The sequence below is a fragment of the Egretta garzetta genome, unplaced genomic scaffold, assembly GCF_000687185.1.
Source record: "Egretta garzetta isolate BGI_Z169 unplaced genomic scaffold, ASM68718v1 scaffold598, whole genome shotgun sequence".
NCBI lineage: Eukaryota > Metazoa > Chordata > Aves > Pelecaniformes > Ardeidae > Egretta > Egretta garzetta.
The window spans coordinates 2,030,760-2,049,512 of record NW_009260621.1 but is presented as its reverse complement, the minus strand read 5'-3'; the positions used below and the strand labels follow the sequence as shown (position 1 = coordinate 2,049,512).

At 52.2% G+C, this 18,753-nt stretch overlaps 2 protein-coding genes across 2 annotated transcripts; both read right to left on the bottom strand.

Annotated features, from left to right (window-relative positions):
- Nucleotides 1-703: 703 nt before the first annotated feature.
- LOC104132067 (dimethylaniline monooxygenase [N-oxide-forming] 4) lies at nucleotides 704-5,591 on the bottom strand. The gene is made up of 8 exons (XM_035900786.1): nucleotides 5,451-5,591; nucleotides 4,959-5,147; nucleotides 4,419-4,581; nucleotides 3,859-4,004; nucleotides 3,312-3,511; nucleotides 2,780-3,132; nucleotides 2,405-2,474; nucleotides 704-1,091 (listed from the first exon to the last, which is right to left on the bottom strand). Exons 1-8 carry the CDS (start codon nucleotides 5,580-5,582, stop codon nucleotides 704-706), a joined length of 1,641 nt encoding a protein of 546 aa, XP_035756679.1. The 5' UTR covers nucleotides 5,583-5,591.
- A 2,333-nt stretch (nucleotides 5,592-7,924) lies between these two features.
- Nucleotides 7,925-13,592, bottom strand: LOC104132105 (dimethylaniline monooxygenase [N-oxide-forming] 1). Its single transcript, XM_009645356.1, has 8 exons — nucleotides 13,467-13,592; nucleotides 13,093-13,281; nucleotides 12,846-13,008; nucleotides 11,992-12,134; nucleotides 11,453-11,652; nucleotides 10,552-10,907; nucleotides 9,471-9,543; nucleotides 7,925-8,267 (listed from the first exon to the last, which is right to left on the bottom strand). The coding sequence occupies exons 1-8, from the start codon at nucleotides 13,590-13,592 to the stop codon at nucleotides 7,925-7,927; spliced, it is 1,593 nt and encodes a 530-aa protein (XP_009643651.1).
- Nucleotides 13,593-18,753: the final 5,161 nt, after the last annotated feature.

The following is an 18,753-nucleotide window of genomic DNA, read 5'->3' as shown; positions in this document are numbered from 1 at the left end:
CAGCCCGAGTGCAAGTGCGCCGCGCCCGTCTGCTGGGCTTGCAGCAAAATCCCCAGGTGACGGCACCCGGGGGTGCGTGGGGAGGCTCTGCCTTCTCCCCGTGGGCTCCAGGGTTCCCTGCAAACCTGAGGGTGCTCGGGCAAAGGCGGGGACGCTCACCCACCTGGATTTGTCGCTTTATATATTATGTCTTAGGATGGTGCTCTCCCCTCGCCACGACTCGGGGTACTGGCTCCACTTGGCACCCCCTCCCCTCCTATAATGAACCATTAATAAAACCATCAGAGAAGACCAAATGTGTGAGGTTTCTTTGTGGCTCTCTACTTCGTGTCCCCTAAGTCGCCAGACAAATACAAAGATCTTGACAGTGTTTCAGAAAATCTCAGGGTGGTGTGGGTCTTGCTGAAATTTTATGGAGGAAGCTCTGGGCAAGCAAGGAGGGGAGGAAGGCTGGCCCCGTGCACACCAGCATGCCCTAAAATGGATCTTCCCAAAAGCCCTCTGGAGATCCAGCCTGGTGCTGGTGCAACACGGGCGTGGATTGTGGCAGGTTTGGGGTAGACACTCCATACGACCCTTGGTGGGTGTGAAACATCAGCAGGAGGAGGCCTGACACCAGACAATGCTGGGATCCAGGCTCCAGCAGCGGCACATCTTCACACCATCCCCAGCCCACCTGGGACCAGGTCTTGCCATGTTCCTTCTACAGCTGGGGACCTGCCCAAGGGTTCCAGCCCAGCCAGGGGTATTTAGAAAGGAGGAAAATTGCTGTGAGAGCCACCGGCAGGGCCAGGAGGCACATCCAGTGCCAGCTGTCGGAGCCATCGGAGGAGTCATCCACCACCCGAGTTCTCAAGGGCTTCAGTGTCCTCTGCCACTGGGTCAGGATCGCGTCTCTGGCCCCACTCCACTTTCCCCGTCCCACCAGTCGGTACTGGTAGGGCGTGCAAGGGCCGAAGAAGATAGCCAGGGCCAGCCGGGGGTCTGTCAGGAGCAGCCTCAGCACGCTGGGCTTTACACCAGCACATGAAGCAATTTCATCAGTGTAGCTGATAAAACTTATCTTCAAGTTCTCCCTCTCCGATGGATTCCTTCAATAGGACATAAAAGAGACAAAATCAAATAGCATCATCCCATCTCAGTTCCCAGCCCTATGGAAAGCAAAAGCTCTGGGCTCAGACATCGGCCAAGCCCTTGTCTCCGGCATCAAGCTCCCTCAGCCCCTAAACCTAAAGGCACTGAAAGAACCTCTGTGGGGTTGGTCTCCAGCAGTTACCTGGAGCAGGGAGTAGGAAGAAGCTTGTTCTGTCTCTGCAACCTGGTTGTGGCCTCAAAAACAGTTCTAGTATAATACTGCCATCATTGTCATGCCACAAATACCCATGCTATGTCCTTCCATGAGGTTCACACTTGTGGATTTGGCCAATTTTGAAAGGCAGAGGAGTAGACTGGGAAACACTGGGAGATGCAGAAAGCTCCCCACGCTGGGAGGGACTTCCAGGATTTTTCTGCTTGAGGCATCATCTCCCTCACAAGAGGGAGGACATGTGTTCAATCTGCTTCAGCAAATTTGGGACAGCCTGGAGTTTAGGTCCTTTTCACCTCAGACTCACGCATTTCTGTGTAACAGCTTTGTGTCTGCAATCACTGGGACTCCTGGTGACAATCCCTGTGGCTGTTTTGTCCCAGATTTTCAGCAGTGCCCTATAAGCCAGCTCTGCCTTGCTGGGAGACCTAACCAGGCCTGCACCCCGCATGGCCCAAGGTCCCTTCATTACTCCCAGAAGCTGCTGCAAGGAAGCATGTCTACCATCACCTGTCCCACAGCCTTGAGGACACATCTTGACCTCCTGTAAAATCCCAGTGCCAACAAGGCGGGATGTTAGCTTCCATGTACACCATGGACAAGTTCCAGCCTTGTCTAATACTTATCTTGACCTGTCAAAAACTGCCACCAAAACTACCCCCCACCCACATCGCCAGGCTCCAGTGGGGTTTCTGGATGGGGCTTGGCCCTGACCCCAGTGCTCTGTGCTGCCTGGATTTGGGATGGAGAAGCCACGAGATGGCACCCTTAGTCTGGAGGAAACCAAACCTCCATCTTAACATTCTGGGAATGAGGGCATGGCTTGGACGCCTGGCAGAGGGGACCTGCAGGTCCTGGGTCTTGCTGTAAGCTGCTCGAGAGCACCCTGCCCTTGGTCTCTTGGTCTGTCATCCATGAAGGAGCCACAATAACATTTCCCTACCTCACTATGGGTGGTGAGGGAATAAAAGCATCCAAGAAGAGTTGGGTGTCCTGGAACGGTCCCTCACACGACCACCGTAGGGGCCTCCTTTCCCTGAGGTTATCTTGGCAGGCACACCACGCCTGTTGCACCCCCAGCACATGAACATCACACACCTTTTGACTGGTGGCTTCTTCTTCAAAACATCAGCCATCATCCTGCTGGCGGGAGGGAGCTTGTTCCAGCCTAAGAAGAACAGAGAAACCAGAAACATCCAGCAGCAACGTAAGCTGAAAAGTTCACCCCCTTCCCATGCTCCCAGCTCCTTTACTGAAAGCATTTATACTTGCTGGTTACAGCAGCACTTGTGGAGCAGCAGAGATATGGGGATGCAGCTGGGGGGCAGAGTCTATGGTGCTACTAATGTCCATGGCCACCATGGGCAGTGTGGCAGGAACCAAAGTAGGCCCTAGGCTCTGTGGACAGCAGGTCAAGCTGCTCCAAACCTCCCACCCCAGCAGATTCCCCCATCCCTGCACCCCATCTCCCACCTGCAAAGATCCCTGTCACCCAGCGAGCCTGCATTTCTGCTCCCACCATCACAGAGCCAGTCAGCTGAACTAAGCCGATGATGGCCAGTGTCGGCTTTTCCAGCTGGGGAGGGAAGATGCGTTTATAGAGGGAACGGTTATCATCGAAGAGGCTGCGAACCGACTCTTCGAGGAAGGGAAATGAGAAGGTGTAGCCCGTGGCAAAGAGCACCACATCAATATTTTCTTCGGTTGTCCCATCTTCAAAAACAGCAGAGCTTTCGGTGAACTCCTTCACGTTTGGCTTCAACACAATGGTCCCGGAGAGGAGGCAAAATGGCAGCTCTTCATTGATAATTACCTTAAAGTTGGAGCTTGCAGGTGGAAAAGAGGACAGCAGCGTTAGCATCTAAGAGGGGCCTGAAATGTCTTTTGTGGCCAGAGTTCCCCTCCAATGGTTTGCTATTCCACAAATATCCCCTGAAATTAAAAATTGAGCATCTCACAATACTAACCCCCCCTGGCCAACCAAGAAAATAGTCAGAAAACACACCTTTTGGTGGAAGCCAAGCCATAGTTCGCGTGGTTAAACCATGAATTGAACTTCCGAAACCTGATCCTCTTCGTGAGGGCTGATGGGAGAAGCCAGTCGAGAAAGTTGTTGAAGCGGGTGGTGTTGACCATGTCAAAGGGGAAGCCATGGTCTGAGACCCGGCTGAATACCCACGTGCTGCTCCTGCCACTGAGGAACACCTGGGAGAGAAGGGAGGTCTCAGCCTCCTACCCAGACATTGCCAATTTTGCCCTGAATTGCAAATCCCATCTTCTGCACTTGGGAGCCAAGAGGGTTGTCATGAGGGAAGGAGATGGTGTCCGGATGAACCGAACAGCTCGTGGTGGCTTCTGCAAAGTTACCACAGCTGCTGAATGGCCACTCCTCAGGTGGCCCAAACTCTCCAGGAATTGCAGAGCTTCTTCAATTGCCCTCAATTTGAAGTGCTATTTATTGAGAAACCCAGTGGGCAAAGCTTCCTGTGCGTACCCCAAGCCACTGGCTCTTGTGGTCACTGGCCGGGCTCAGCACCACCGCAGAGCTGTACCTTCGCAGCCACGCGGCTCAGCTCCACGGAGAGGTCACCACCAGTGTTGCCCATGCCGACCACGAGGACCCGCTTTCCCCGGAAAGCCTCTACGTCTTTGTATTCCTGGCTGTGGAGGTACTGGCCTTTGAAGCAAGTGTTGATACCTAGGCAGAGAGCAGGGAGCATCTCCTACTGCCAGATACATTTGCTTGCCCCAGTCTTGTGCCCAGACCCTCTGCAGCCTCTGACCCTCCACGTCCCAGCTCTACTTGCAGCTGAGAAGCGTGTGGAGGTCTTGGCTGCCTGGGTGATGCCACCCCACTGCACCTCCTCAGCTTGGTCCTGCTTTGCAAATTTTCATGCAAGAGCCCAGCTGCACCTTTACAAAGTGTTTTTCCCATTCCCAGGAAGGAATGCCCTCCACCATTCCCACAGAGTGAGGGTCCCACCTGCCCCAGTGTGGGGGCTTCATGGAGCAGGCAGGCTCACAGAGGTAAATGCTGCCAAGGGACCCACGGATGCTGGGTGAAGCCCTAGGGGACAGCCCCAGCCCACCCCACTGCCGAGGCAGAGCTTACCTGGGAAAGAAGCCAATGGTAAGTAGGGCTCCTGGTAATGGCCGGTGCAAACCATGACAGCGTCAAAGACATGTGACTCCTGGACACCGTTGGTCTCAGTGACCACCTCCCACTGGCCTGAGGTGGCAAAATCCGGGCACCTCCTCACACTGAGAGCTGTTGTCTTGCACCAAAGCCCAACAAAACAGCAGTCAGCGACTGTGCCATGTTTCAGAGAAGGCCTGCCTGCAAAGTGCTGGGGCTGCCAGTGGCAGACTGGGTCCCCGGGGGAGCTTCATGTCACCTCTGAAGCTGTTAAATCCCACCCTGCACCTTTGCCCTGGTGATGGCATTGCAGAGGGGGTGGGGGATGCACTAGGCAGCCCATGTTCAAGCAGACTAATTTAAAACATGGAACCAAAAAGGCTGCGATCAGGATGCAAAAGGCATGTGGTCCTCGCGGGATTGCACCCGCCATTGTCCTGTCCCACCTGGGCAATGCCCTGGTATCTGCAGCCACTGATTTCTCTTCTCCCTGTGACATTTGGGGTCCCTGCTCACCTTAAAGCGTATGTGCCGCAGGAGGTCAAAGTGCTGGGCATACATCCGAAAGTATTCCAGGAGGAGGCCATGGGGTAGGAAACTGGGAAAATTCTCTGGGCAGGGGAAATCACTGAAGCAAGACATCTCCTTGGAGGTATTGGTGATGACCGAGCGGTACACGCTGACCCTTCTGCTGTCCATGGAGTCCTGTGTGGAGCCAGCAGTGCTGTTTGCAGGTATGCAAGGAAGGACTTTCTCCCCCCAAAGGTTTTGAGTATTTTCCTCCTTGTATTCAGGTACAAGGGATAAACCAGGACTAGCACCTGGTGACCGTGGATTCTGCTCCCTCCACCTCCTTCTCTACCTTGGAGTCAGGGGGAGCCCTGTGCCTGGGACAGGGACAGTTCCCGAGGGCATGGCCACCCTTTCTTCTTTGCTGCAGTCAAAGGGCACCCGAGGGAGGGAACAAACCCAGGGACAATCCTCCCTATGCAGGCAGAGCCCACTCACCGAGTAGCGCCAGAGCCCCCCAATGTCCTCGCTCCTCTCGAAGCAGGTGGGCTCCAGCCCCTCGTCCAGGCAGCACTTGACGGAGGCCAACCCGCCAACCCCGGCCCCGATAATGGCCACGCGCTGCACCATGCTGTCCTGCAGCAGGCAACTGGCTGGCACGTGAGCAACTGGAAATAAAATAGCCCAGGGATTAGCAGAAACACCAGACCCTTCTTCCCATCCCCAGCAAAACACCCCTGGTCTTCTCTGGCTGCAGGTGTCCACAGAGGAAAACTCTCCTTGGAGAAAGCCATTGCCAGCTCCTGAGTTGAGTGTTATGGACTGACGTTGCTAATTAATCTTCCCACTGTGCTAAGCCCACACCGAGAGCCCAGGGATCCCCCTCCTGCAGGTGGGGAAAAAGGAGGCACTTTTAAACCTTGCTGTGCTGCTGCTTCTATTTATTCCCTTTCCTGGCCAAAACCAGGGCATGAAAAGAAGGGGAAGGGGCTCACAGCTGTCTGCTTCTGCCTGCACAGTGATCCTCCTGAAACCTTTTCAAGAAACAATTTCAGCTAAGCTGGCTCATTTTCACGCTTTCCTTTTTAATTTCCCATTAAAGGGCGTTCTCTTGAAAACAAAAAGGGTTTTTAGAAGGAAAAAGTGATGCCTGACTGAGCAGGAGCACGACACAGCAATTCAGAATTTAGACAGCGCTGTGAAAGTGCGGCTGGGATTACAGAACATACAAAAGGTAAGAAACCCAGGAAACGCAGGGCATAAATGGGAGGAACTCAAAGCTCGGGGTGTGTAAACTGAGCTGCACTGAGCTCGACTGGAAAGGAAAGAAACGAGGAAAAAAATGAACCCACATGAACTTTGATTAGATAGCAAACACAAACACTCCTACTGCAGTCTGAAGAAAGAGTCATTTATAACTTTTTTTCTACCCGTTTTGTGTCAAAAAGTAATAAACAGGAACTGAAGGAAACTGTAGAAAGCCAGGGAAAAATGAGGGAGGTGCAAAAACCCCCTCTCTGCATCCAAAAGCCCAGCCTGAGCCGCTCCTTGATCTGCAGGAACAGGGCAGGACATACCAACACTCGCCCGCCCCCCGCTTCCGGAGCCTCCCTTGGCTTTGGGAAAGGGTAGTGACATGCCTGGGGTGCTAAAGTCACCTCTCTTTTCCAGCGCTGCCTACAGATGGCTTTGCTCCGGAGGGTCCCCGCAACACCCACCTCTCCCCCTGCTAGAGAAGCTGGCGGCAAACAGCAAAAGCCCGGAGAGCTGGCTTTTAAAGCCTGCAAAACCCAGCCAGAGAGAAGCGAGGAGCAAACCTTGCAGGGCAGTGCCGTGCCTTCGCTGCTCAGGCTTCAGCTGAACTTTGCTTTGAGTTTCTTTAGCTGCAGCTTTAAAGGAAAGGCTGAAGTCCGGGCAGCTTGCCGCAGCTCTTGCACCACAGACCTTTACACCCACGCTCCCCCCACTCTGCTGTGCTTAAATGGGCCAGCAGAAAGTTCTCAACTTCCCAACAGCGGTGCTGGGTGGAAATCTAGACTGTAATCCCAAGGCAGCCATGCTTGCAAGGACACCCACACTGCAGCTTGCTGCAGTCCCAGCCCCGGCAGTAGCTTGGGGTTGTCCCAATCCATCCCCTCCGGGTTCTGCCTATGCTGGGCAAGCGCTCACTTAGCATCCCTGGGAAATCAGCAAAACACACTCCCTTTGTCCACATGCCAGCAGACAGCATGGATGGGAGACACTGTGCACAGTGCAGCCTAGTTTTTGGCCACAGCCTGCAGCACACTTCTGCCACAGCCGATGAAATTTTATTGATGGAAAGTTTCTCCATGCACAAAATGAAGCCCCAGGGTTGTCCAGTGATGGGGAGCACAGGGAAGCGGAGCTGGGAGTTCTCAGCCCCACAGGGTACCAGCCCCAGCCTCAGGGGTGACAAACCACCACAGCCAGGGCCCTTTTGCTGGAAGGATATACTGATTCAACACAAACTGGGATTTTTAGGTCATAGGGTTTAAGATTAGAAGAAAGGACAGCCTGACCTGCATACCCATAGTCCAGGAAGAGGTTAAAGACCCCACTTGCCAGGTGATTTGGGGCAGGGCTGGGCACCTGTGCTCCTTTCCATCTGTGACATCCAAAGCCATTTTTGCTAGTTTTGTCTGCGCTGATCCTGGCCAGTGTGGTCCAGGCACAGCCATGCCGCACCGCTGTGCTCTATTCATGGCAGCAGACAGGAGAGCAGCAGAGGGGTAATAAATGTCGGGAGGAGGCTGCCATCCCCGTCTAATCAGGTCTGCAAAGCTGTGCTTGGGGGTGAGCTGGAGCAGAGAGAGGTTTGTGCTGCTAGTTAAAGTTTTAAATGTTGCGATCTGCTGAAATCCCTTTCTCCCTGTCCCACAGCAATCTGTGGAACGGTCTGACCTGAGATGACATCCCCAAGGACAAGAAAAAACCTAAACAGGTTCTAAAATCTACTGGAAACCAAAAATCAGGGCAGCCAGGAGCAGGAGAAAACCCACCACAGTCAGGAAAGAAGGGAAGAGGCTGGAGGAGCCAGTGGGGACTCGCGTTCTTGTGGGCTTCAGGGTCCGGTCCCACTGGGTGAGGATGGCTTGGCGTGCCCCCTCCCAGCACCCAGGACCCCCCAGCCGGTACTGGTAGGGGGTGCAGGGGCCGAAGAAAATGGTGAGGGCCAGCCGGGGGTCTCTGCAGAGCAGCCCCAGCACACTGGGCTTAGCCCCGATGAAGGAGGCGAGATTGTCCATGTAGACCAGGCAATCGGTTTTGAGGACTTCATCAAAGGACAGACCAAACCTTAATGAATTGGAGAAGAAAAAGAGGTGGGAGAAGAATTGGTGTCAGTGGGGCTGAGAGGAACTGGAGGTCAGATGCTCTGCATCCACATTATAATTACATCTGAATGCAACTTGGTTCCTCTTAGGAAAGGACTGGGCATACCAGTGGGAACCAGGGTCTGCCTGGGCCCGAATCCTGCCTGTGACACAGCATGTGTAAAGTGATGCCACCTCCGATATACACCTTTCTCACACCTACACAGCATGTGTAAAGTGATGCCACCTCCGATACACACCTTTCTCACACCCGCCAGTTGTCCTTTACTTCATCACCCACAAGTTGTATCTGGACCCCCTCTCTTCACTTTGGTGGACCTTTTCTAAAAGACTGTCAAACCAGCTTTGTGGTGGTTTTGTTTGTGGGTTTTTTTTGTTGTTTTTTTTTAAACTACTGTCCCTTTGCTCTCTGCAGAGGAGTCACGTGCAGCATGAGAAAGGCAGCACCCTTTCCTTTCCCTCACATTCATTTCCACTAAGTATTGCAACAGTGTGTGATGAATTGAAAAATTGCTTCCCATTCACCTTCCCTGCAGAACTCACCACTTCATGTCCCACTTGCGGCTCTTTAGCCTTGTATTGCACAGCAATTGTTCTGTGCAATTCTGTATTTCACCCCTCTCTACCTTTTCTACTACAGCAATCTAGATGAACCATGGATTAATATATTGCCTAGTTTCCTGGTTTTCTCTCATTCATTTCCTAATGCTTCTTTTGCCTGCCCATGAACGATGTGCCGATGTGCTGAGACACCTATTCACAGTGGTTCAGATCCCTGTGCTGAGAGGTGAGACAATGTACATACACCTCAGGTTGGCTTTTTCTTCCCCAATGAATTACTTTGCATTTATTACCATTAATTTCTCTGCCATTTTATATCTCAGTCTCTGGGGACCCTGGCACAATTCCCCAACTCCCAAGCAAGCTTTAGTCCTGACTACCCTGAATTAATTTCTTCCTGATGTCAACAAGAAAAATATCAGTGTCAAATAAAAGGTTACATTGGCTCAATGCAAGCAAGGAAGGAGGGATCTGGGCATCCCTCCTTCACCTCTACCATACGTGCAAGGAACAGCCACAGAGCATGAGCTGTGTTGCTACCCCCTGAACTCCAGGGGCTTTTCCATCCACCAAAAAACCTTTGGGGCTCTGGGGACTGGCTTACCTTCGCACTTGGTTTTTCTTCTTCTCATTTACTTCCTTCTCCATGACAGACCGAGGAGGCAACCAACACAAGCCTAGAAAAGAGGAGAGCGTCCTGCAGAGTTTCACTCCTGGGGGGACTTGGGAACTCATTCAGCAATGTGAAACAGGAAACCCTTCCCCAGGGAGGGCAGGAAAGCCTCATCGCTGGATTTAGCTCTGCAGTGGCAATTTGCCAGAGACCAGCCCTCCACAGTGATATGAATTCACCTGCACTTTTCCCTGTTCTTACAGATTTGTCCTGTTGGGGCACAGGCAGATGATGTGGGGTGAGATGGGCTGTGCAAGCCCCAGAGAGCACCATCCACAAGAGAAACCCCAGAATCCCCCCAGCCTGTGGAGGAGCCCTTTTGCAGCCCTCTGCACCAGCCCAGTGGGAAGTTATTATTATTATAACACTCATTAAAAAAACAAACCAAAACAAAAAACCCCAGTAGGTTTCTGTCCTCACCCCAATAATTACAAATAATTCCTCTTGTAGGGCAATGGGACTCTCCTCCTCTGGTAGTCATGGCGGACAAACCACCCTGGCCCTTAAAGAACAATGAATCCTGCCAGGATGGATCCACCACAGTATCTTAAATACATCTCTCTTGTATGCATCCAGGTTTACATATCCATGTCTGTGCTCTGACTTCTAAAGTAGTTTAGTGAGAACATACTGTTTTGAACAACCTAGTTTAGACTGTGGTTTGCATGCTCAGGTATAGGACTGCACATCAGCTGAGTCATGGCAAGGAACAGAGTGCACGCTTGCAGCAGACAGGGTACAAAGCATTAGCTTAAGGGGCAAAAAAAGTGATTTAAGGTAGATGTCATGAACTTGCATGTAGCTTGGACCAATCATGCACTCATGTTGCTGTAGCTCAGCTGAAGTGAAAAAACTTGGGAAGCCTGAGCCCTAGAAATGCTCCCTCGTCCACTTGGAAGTGAGCTTCAGGGTCCCCAAGGACTGAAATCCCTCTCGGTGCATGGAGGGGACAAGATGTGTCCAGTCTGAGCTGCTTTTTGGTACATGGGAGAGCTCATGTTAGCTCTCCTACCTTTGAAGACACGGGTCACCCAGCGTGCTTGCATCTCTGTCACAGGCATGATGGCTCCTAATGGCTTGATCAGCCCAAGGACAGCCAGTGTGGGCCTCTGCAAGTGGGTTGGGAACACATATTTGTAGAGGGACGCGTGCTTGTTTTCCACCTTGATGATTGCTTCTTCTAGGAACGGGAAGGAGACATCATAGCCCGTGCAGAAGACAATGATATCTATGGGCTCCTCCTCAGGGCAATTGTGGAAGACAACTGAGTTCTCCTTGAACTCCTTCACACTTGGCTTTATGGTGATCCTCCCGGTCAGGATGTAGCTTGGAAGGTCGTCATTCAGCACAGGCTCACGCACGAGGCAGCTGTGGAGAGCCAAGGGGCTCTGAGCGTTGGAGACCATGAACAAAGCCCTGCCAGTGCCCCTGCTCCTCCTCCCTCTGGGCCCTCCAGCCCCACAATCTCCTGGTGTCATTTGCTTTGAGCAAACAGCCCTACCTCACCCCTTTCCAAACACTGACATGAGCCTTGCAGCAATGTCACCTTGTCCCACAGCTTGAGTGACTTGTGGACATCTTCTGCCTTCTTCCTCCATTCACCCAATTACTCTTTAAACCATCTCTTTTCAGAGCTGATCCGTGCTTTAAGCCTCCTTTCCTCCTCTTTTCCCAGGAACCCTCATGAGGAAAACTCCTCTGGTCCTACCTGGGCTTTTCCAGCATGCTCCATATCATACCACCTAAGGGGGCTACCACTTATCTTCTCCTGATGGGCTACAAACTCCCCCTGGAGATCACCACAGTCTGGGTGCTGTTTGCTGCACTGGTTGATGCTGGTTGCTGGAGATCTCCCCCCTGCTTGCCAGGTAAACCCTGTGACACCACATGGGATGGGAGCCACCAAGAAGTACCTCTTCTCTGGTTGAAGGCCATAGTTTTCATGCTTGAACCACTGGTTTACCCTGTAGTTAATCAACCCCCGTGAAAGGGGTCCGGGGAGGCTGTTTCTGATCAAGCTCATAAGGCGAGTGTTGAAAACCATGTCCCATGGATAGCCATGGTCAAACACACGGCTGAGCACCCAGGCACCTCGGCCAGTGCAAATGGTCACCTGGGAGAGAGAGAAGAATCAACAATTCAGGTGGTGAATTTTCTGCTTTGCCTTTTTAAAGTAAACCCAAAGGGGCACAGCGCAGACAGCTACGCAATGAGAAAGCAGCACAGCATCTTTAAGATCTCCCAGCAGCCAGCAACAGAAGTGAAACAGGAGAGAAGAGAACAACCAGCTTTCTTTCAGGGTCAGTTTTTGACCAAGAAATACAGGTTCAGAAATACTGTTTGGACACCATGCAGGGTAAACCCAGCTTGCTCTCCCTGTGGTGAGGGCAAACTGAGCTATTGCCCCCAGCATCACCCTCCCTGCACCCCTGGGGTGGCTGGGTGGTGATACCTTCGCAGCTACGCGGCTGGCCTCCACCGCGATGTCCACTCCCGAATTGCCCATGCCGACCACGAGGACACGTTTTCCCTGAAACACGTCAGGATGCTTGTACTGCCGGCTGTGAAAGTACTGGCCTTGAAACCTCTCGATGCCTTGGGGAAAAACAAACAAAGGTTTTAATTACTTGAACATTTGTGGGTTTTGTTGGGAGAACTGGCGTAAAAACAATCCAGATGGCAAGAGCAAGGAAGTGCAATCAGTGGAGACTTGGGGAGGTCCAGCCCTCCATCCCACGCATACAGACTTGGTGCTTCCTCTCCAAAACGGGGTCTCATGCATGCCTGCACAGCAGTGAGCAGGGACACATGTGCTGGGTGGGACTTGGAAGACAGTTACATGGTAGAGCTGTGCTGGTGCAGTCTCGGGATTCAGCTTCTACAAGATGGGGATGCAGAAGTTCAGAAAAGCCCACAGACCTCCTGTCCTACAAGTGTCTTCAGGAAGCACTTGATAACACTGATGACAAGGCAACCCTCTCTATGCTGACAACTGGGAAGGTTCATTACAGCAGTGATGAACACAGCCCTGTCAAAGATGATGGAGCTTTGCTGAGAGGACCTCATCCCATCTCACATACCATGCAAACAGTTTCTCTGAGACTAAACCTTGGAAGTTTGCTCTGAAGCAACCAGTGCCTGCAAAAACAAGGCTGCTGAAGCACGAGGATGTATTGCTGTTCATGCCAGGAGGTTTGAAAAGCAGAAGCAAGAAAAGGAAGGAAGCATTTTCGCCGAGGAGCTGCTAATCCTTCTTTTTCCCCCAGCCCCTGAAATCAGGTAACTGCAGGCAGCTGTGTACCATACCAGGAAAACAGTGCAGGGGGAGGGATGGCTCAGAGAAATTGCCGCTGCAAACCATAACGGCATCGAAGACATGCGATGTCTGCTTCCCATCCACCTCCGTAACCACATCCCACTGGCCCGAGGTGGCAAAGTCAGGGCGTTTCCGGATGCTGACAACAGTGGTCTGAAATGTGGAAGCCAAGTGGGGTCACCACCGGCACCTAGTATGCACAGGGAGCAGGACAGTGCTGGGGCACCCATCACTCACCCCAAACTTGATGTGCTGCCAGAGGCCGAAGCGCTCAACATAGCGTCGGAGGTAGTCCAGGAGCTGGGTGTTGTGCAGGAACACTGGGAAGTCCTCAGGGTAGGGAAGGTCAGAGAATGCTGACATCTCCTTCGAGGTGTTGCTGATGACTGATGGGTAGAGGCTTGGCCGGCCAGCCTCGATGTGCTCCTGGCATGGCACCCCAGGGTGCATCAGCCCTGGGCCCTGGGGTGGGGACCACCCTCCCCCCACCCTTCCTCTGGTCTCGGGGAGCGCAGCTGGGAGAGATCAGCCCACAGCAAGCTCTCGCACCCCTTCCCCACTCACTGGAGCTCAGCTTGACCCACCCCCCAGCTTGCAAAGCTGCAGCTCACCGTGTAGCGCCAGAGCCCCCCGATGTCCCGGCTCTGCTCGAAGCAGGTGGGCTCCAGCCCTTCTTCCAGGCAGCACTTGGTGGCTGTCAGCCCGCTGACACCCGCGCCCACCACTGCCACTCTCATCTCTGCTGTCTTCAGTGGGCACCCAGGCTGTGAACGGGGCTTAACCTGGGAGAAACCCCACAGGATGGTCACCACCCTCTCAGGGAGCAGCTGCCAGCATACCCTCTATAGGGGATTTCTCTGTATGCCACCCCCAAACCTTCCATCCCTTTAGCAGCACTCTAGGCTCTTAATTTACAAGTTCGTTTAAATAACTTTAAATCTTCATTTTCTCTATTATTTTTTTTTTTAAATAAATCCAGCCACTTTTACAGCATGCTCACCTGGCTGTTTTCAAAACCCTGCAGTTGCCCTGGAAACTCACTTTGAAAGTACATAGATAAGCCTCACTGCCAGTTTTTATTTACAATTTGTGTTTAAACTGTCCCTCCTTATCAGTCTTGTGAATATTTGTATTTTATCTTTAGAGATCTGCCCCTGCTTGCCTTAGAAAAGAAAACAAAATGTGCACCGGGACTATTCAGCCTCTGCATCACAAACTGTGGCCCTGTCCCCCATCCCTGGGGAAGACGCTGCTGACTTCGACATGGCCACCAAGGCCAGCAGAGGGGCTGTGGGTGTAGCACACCTTGGCTTTAGGGATGCTTTTGTGTCTGTCTCCCGAAACCGCCCCCCTGAGGAGGTATGGGCTGGACAGACAGACAGTCGCAGAGCTGCAAATGGCTCAACCCCAGGGCTCGAAAGGCAGCAGCCCCTGGGTTGATGTCCAGCCCTACAAGGCTCCCAGGGCTGCAAGGGGGATGGTGCCATGGCTTGAGCTGGACACTTCCAGAGCAGGGACCACCACACAGGTGCCCCGGGGGGCTGCTGCAACCCTTGGCTTAACCCCAGCGCTGTTGGGGACCACCCTGCTCGGCTGAGTTATTAACCCAGCATACCAGGACAGCACTGCGGCTGGGTGGCACCAGCTTCTCTATCCCAGGAAGCGCTTTCAGCTTCCACCAGACACAGGGGATAGTGTATTTGCCAGAAAAGGGTTTTCAGGAGAAAAATGGGGTTGCTCACAGTTGATTTTATTCTTTTTTTTTTTTTTCTACAAAACACTGAACAGCTTCAACTTTCAATAGAAAGGCAATACCTAATGAATACTTTGCTTTCCAAGTTTGGAATGAAAAGTGGACTTTTTCCTTTTTAAAGGAAGACAGCGCTAGCATAAGCTGCTCATTGTTAACTGTTGCGGGGGGTGGGGGGTTGCACGGTGGGAGTTAACGTATATCACAAACATCTCCCAGCTACGTATGCTATTTAATTCCCTACCCTTTTGCAGAGAAGCTAGAAATAACATTGAGGAAACCCTGCCTCGCCCACTCCATCCCCATTGCTGCTACACTTCCCATACTGTCCCTGCAAGTATTCATAGCAGCTAACCTCAGAAGTCTCAAGCCATGGGGTGCTTGCATAGGGCAGGGAGGGATAAAGAGGCTTCGCAGCCCCTTGGGGACACTTACCTCCCAGCCTCGGCCACCTGTGCTCCGTACAGCCACAGAGAGAGCCCCTTCTGCTCCCGATTTATAGACAAGACGCGGTGCTTTGGCAGAGGCAGGGGAGGGCGGGTGACTTCCCCCGCCCCGGCCACCCCACTCCCATGGTGGTTGCACAACCCAGATTTGCAGTGGGAGGAGTGGCCGGACTCTCCTGCTGTTGTGCAGGGTGAGCCAGAGGGTCCGGCTGATGATCCCTAAAGGGGATCGAGTGGGTGGGAGAGACTGGAGTGGTCCATATGCATCCCGCAGCCATTTTAAGGAGGACCCGTGTGTGCTGGGCCAGCTCCAGCTGTGAAATGTTTTCACTTGCCTCTTGGCTGCCTTCTGAAAGGGAGCCAAAGCAGCTGACAGACAGCAGGGTTTAAGCAGGACTTGCACCCAGGGCACCTTTCAAAAAACAGAGAGCTGATTTTGCGGTCACTACTCTCAGAGGCTGTTGCGGGCAGGAGGCTCCCTGTGCAAACTGGGAGAGCATGAAATGGTCACGAACAGAAACGTAGCAATGTCCTAAACACAAAGAAAGTGGAAACATTAGCTGAAATATCAGTGCAGGACACAGCACCCATCCAAGTATCTCCCAGGGGTAAATGATCCCAAATTTGCTATCAGCTCTTTAAGCTGTTGGAATATCCAAGGTGGCTGCAAGGGAGGCAGAGAAAAACCCATCCGAGAGAGCAGCAAGTCTTAAGGCATGAGTCTAAGGTAAAAACACCTCCAAAGCCCCAGTGCCCTGGAAGTAGATCTCACTTTTCTGTGATCTGCCTCAGATCTGTGTTGCTCCCCTCTCCAAATACCCCTGCAATGGTCCAGACCAGGTATGCAGAACATAAAGTATTAGTGGAGATGGTCAGCAAGATAGAAGGGAGGTAATTACTGTAGTTATGTGGATGCACACCCACACCCAGGGTGCTGAAAAGTCCTTGGAAACACACAGGGAAATTCTGGTTGCTTTACTCACCTCTGCTGCTGGTACGGCAGGGGATGGCATCCTGGTCCCTGTGCTCTGCCAGGCCCTGCTGGCAGGGACACCCAGGACCCATCTCTCCAACTTCTCTCCAGGGACAGCCTGTGCAGAGCAGAGAGAAGCAAGCACTTCAGCAGGTTTTAATATGTTCTCAGGCCTGAAAAAGGCTTCATGGCCTGGTGTTCAAGCAGATCATCCCTTAGTACCCTCGGGCCAGTCCCCCTGAATTTTGGTCCTTGTGAAGACAGGAGCAGACATGGCCACAGAGGTCCCTATTTCCCTTTCTGAGCAAGCAGGATCTGCTGCCACCACATCCGGGGGGAGGGAGAGGAAGGGGGACCCTGCCGTCAAACACACAAACTGCTGGGGGAAGCAGGCTTTGGCCGAGGTATGGGGTAAGGCCAAGTGAGGGCACATAATTTGGGGAACTATTTTACCACCTTCCCCCTGCTCCACCTGGGACAACAAGCAGCTGGGTTTATCCATGTCCTCACATGCTGAGGCACAAGCCTCATTAGATCCTGGGGGAGTATCAGTCATGGGGGACCACAGGGAGAGCCAGGAGTAGTAAATAACTGGTGGTGGCTCAGGAGGAGCCCTGGAAATGGGATGCTCATGTGCCTGCCTGCTGGCAAGCCCCTTCTCCCCTTGAGGAGCAAAGCTCCCTGGCGCCATGGCACAAGCCTGGGCTCTCAATGAGCCTCTTATCCTTGAAGTAGAGAGAAGGAGACACTTAATATATCCATTTAGTCTTAATCAGATGGGAAAGGCACCTTCTCTGCAAAACTCCGGCACCAGTTTTATCACCTCTGTTTAAAATAACACTTTAAGCCAAGGAGGGGCAAATCTATGTACAAACAAGTCTTAGGACAGCCCACTGTGCTGCTGGCTAGGCTTGTGTCAGCAGCCTTTGGCATGCGCCATGGTGAAAGGCCACAAGAAAAAGGAAGAAAAGCAGAGTTTCTTGTTAAGCCAGTCTATAAGCAAACTGGAGTGCTCACCATCGAGCAGCCGCTGCTGCCACACATGCTCAGGAGCTGAGAGGATGCGGGGTCTGGGCTCATCAGTGAAACACTTAGTTTTCCCCTCTCCAATATCAGCACTGCCTACCCTTACTGACCAGGTAGCTTTAATCACCATTTCTTTACTACACATAGAGGTGAGGCTGCCCCAAACGTGGCTGTTGCCTCCCACTGCTTCCCATGAGGCAATCCACGGGGTGAATGGAGGCTGCAAGCAGCTGATGGTGGGGAAATGTATTCTCCCCCCTCCTTTTTTTTAGAGCCTGGGTTTTGGGTCTGAAAAAAAATTGCTAATGCTTTGGTCCCAAGGCCAAAAGGCAATTTCCTGCTTAAAAAAAAATACAGAACTGCTACCAGGGGCTGTTTTCCTACTCACTTTACTGTTTCCAGCACAGAGGACACTGCAGCAAGCAGCAACAAACCCTAGCAGGGCACTTGCATTTCTTTGTAATCAGAGCTAGGTACACCCAATATCTTAAGCTCCTCCTGGAGCTTCAGAAGAGACATCCCTCTTAAGGAGACCCAAAAGATGTGGTGGAACAGGCATGGGCTGTAGCAGGTACAGTGGGAGAGGGATCAGCTTGCTAGGCAAGGAGGTCACTGCATGGAGGGCACAAGTGTTTTACTCCAACATACTTAGTAAAATTTAACCTGTTTTAATAATAAGTCACTGTGTTTTCCAGGCGTGTAACCTGTGGAATTTGTCAAGGGGAAGCTGCTTGTTAAACCTGTTGCCTCCTATTGCATTAATGAAGCCAGGAGAGCTGCAGTTTTAACATTCTTGGGCTTGGAGGTTTTAAAATGTACAATTACGAGTTTCCCCAGACAACTACTTAAAAATCTTCACAAGAAAACCCCTGATGGACACATACACCCTCCCTTGCTTACTGTGTACCAGGACTCAAAGCAAACACATACACTCCAAGTGCCATGGGAGATGCACCCAAATAGCACGCAGCATTAGGAAGAGCTTTAGACCCTCCTCATCACTTCTGATCCAAACCTCAGGGGTTTGGGGTCTGTCTCTGTCATTTCACAGGTAATAAAACATAACAGAGCAAACTGGAGTTATTATTAAGGTAACTTGTAAGCAAATAATCATAAGGAATCATAGAATCATAGAATGTTTTGGGTTGGAAGGCACCCCTAGTGCAACCCCCCTGCAGTGAGCAGGGACACTGCTAACTAGATCAGGTTGCACAGAGCCCCGTCCAACCTGGCCTTGAATGTTTCCGGGGATGGCGCCTCCACCACCTCTCTGGGCAATCCCTTCCAGTGTTTCACCACCCTCATTGTAAAGAACTTCTTCCTTATATCTAGTCTAAACCTACCCTGGTTTAGTTTAAAGCCATTACCCCTTGTCCTTTCACAGCTGGCCCTACTAAAAAGATTTTCCCCATCTTTCCTATAGGCCCCCTTTAGGTACTGAAAGGCCATAATCAGGTCTCCCCACAGCCTTCTCTTCTCCAGGCTGAACAACCCCAACTCTCTCAGCCTGTCCTCATAGGAGAGGTGCCCCAGCCCTCGGATCATTTTTGTAGCCCTCCTCTGGACCCGCTCCAACAGTTCCATGTCCTTCTTGTGCTGAGGCCTCCAGAGCTGGACGCAGTACTCTAGGTGAGGTCTCACCAGAGCAGAGTAGAGGGGCAGAATCACCTCCCTCGACCTGCTGGCCACGCTTCTCCCGATGC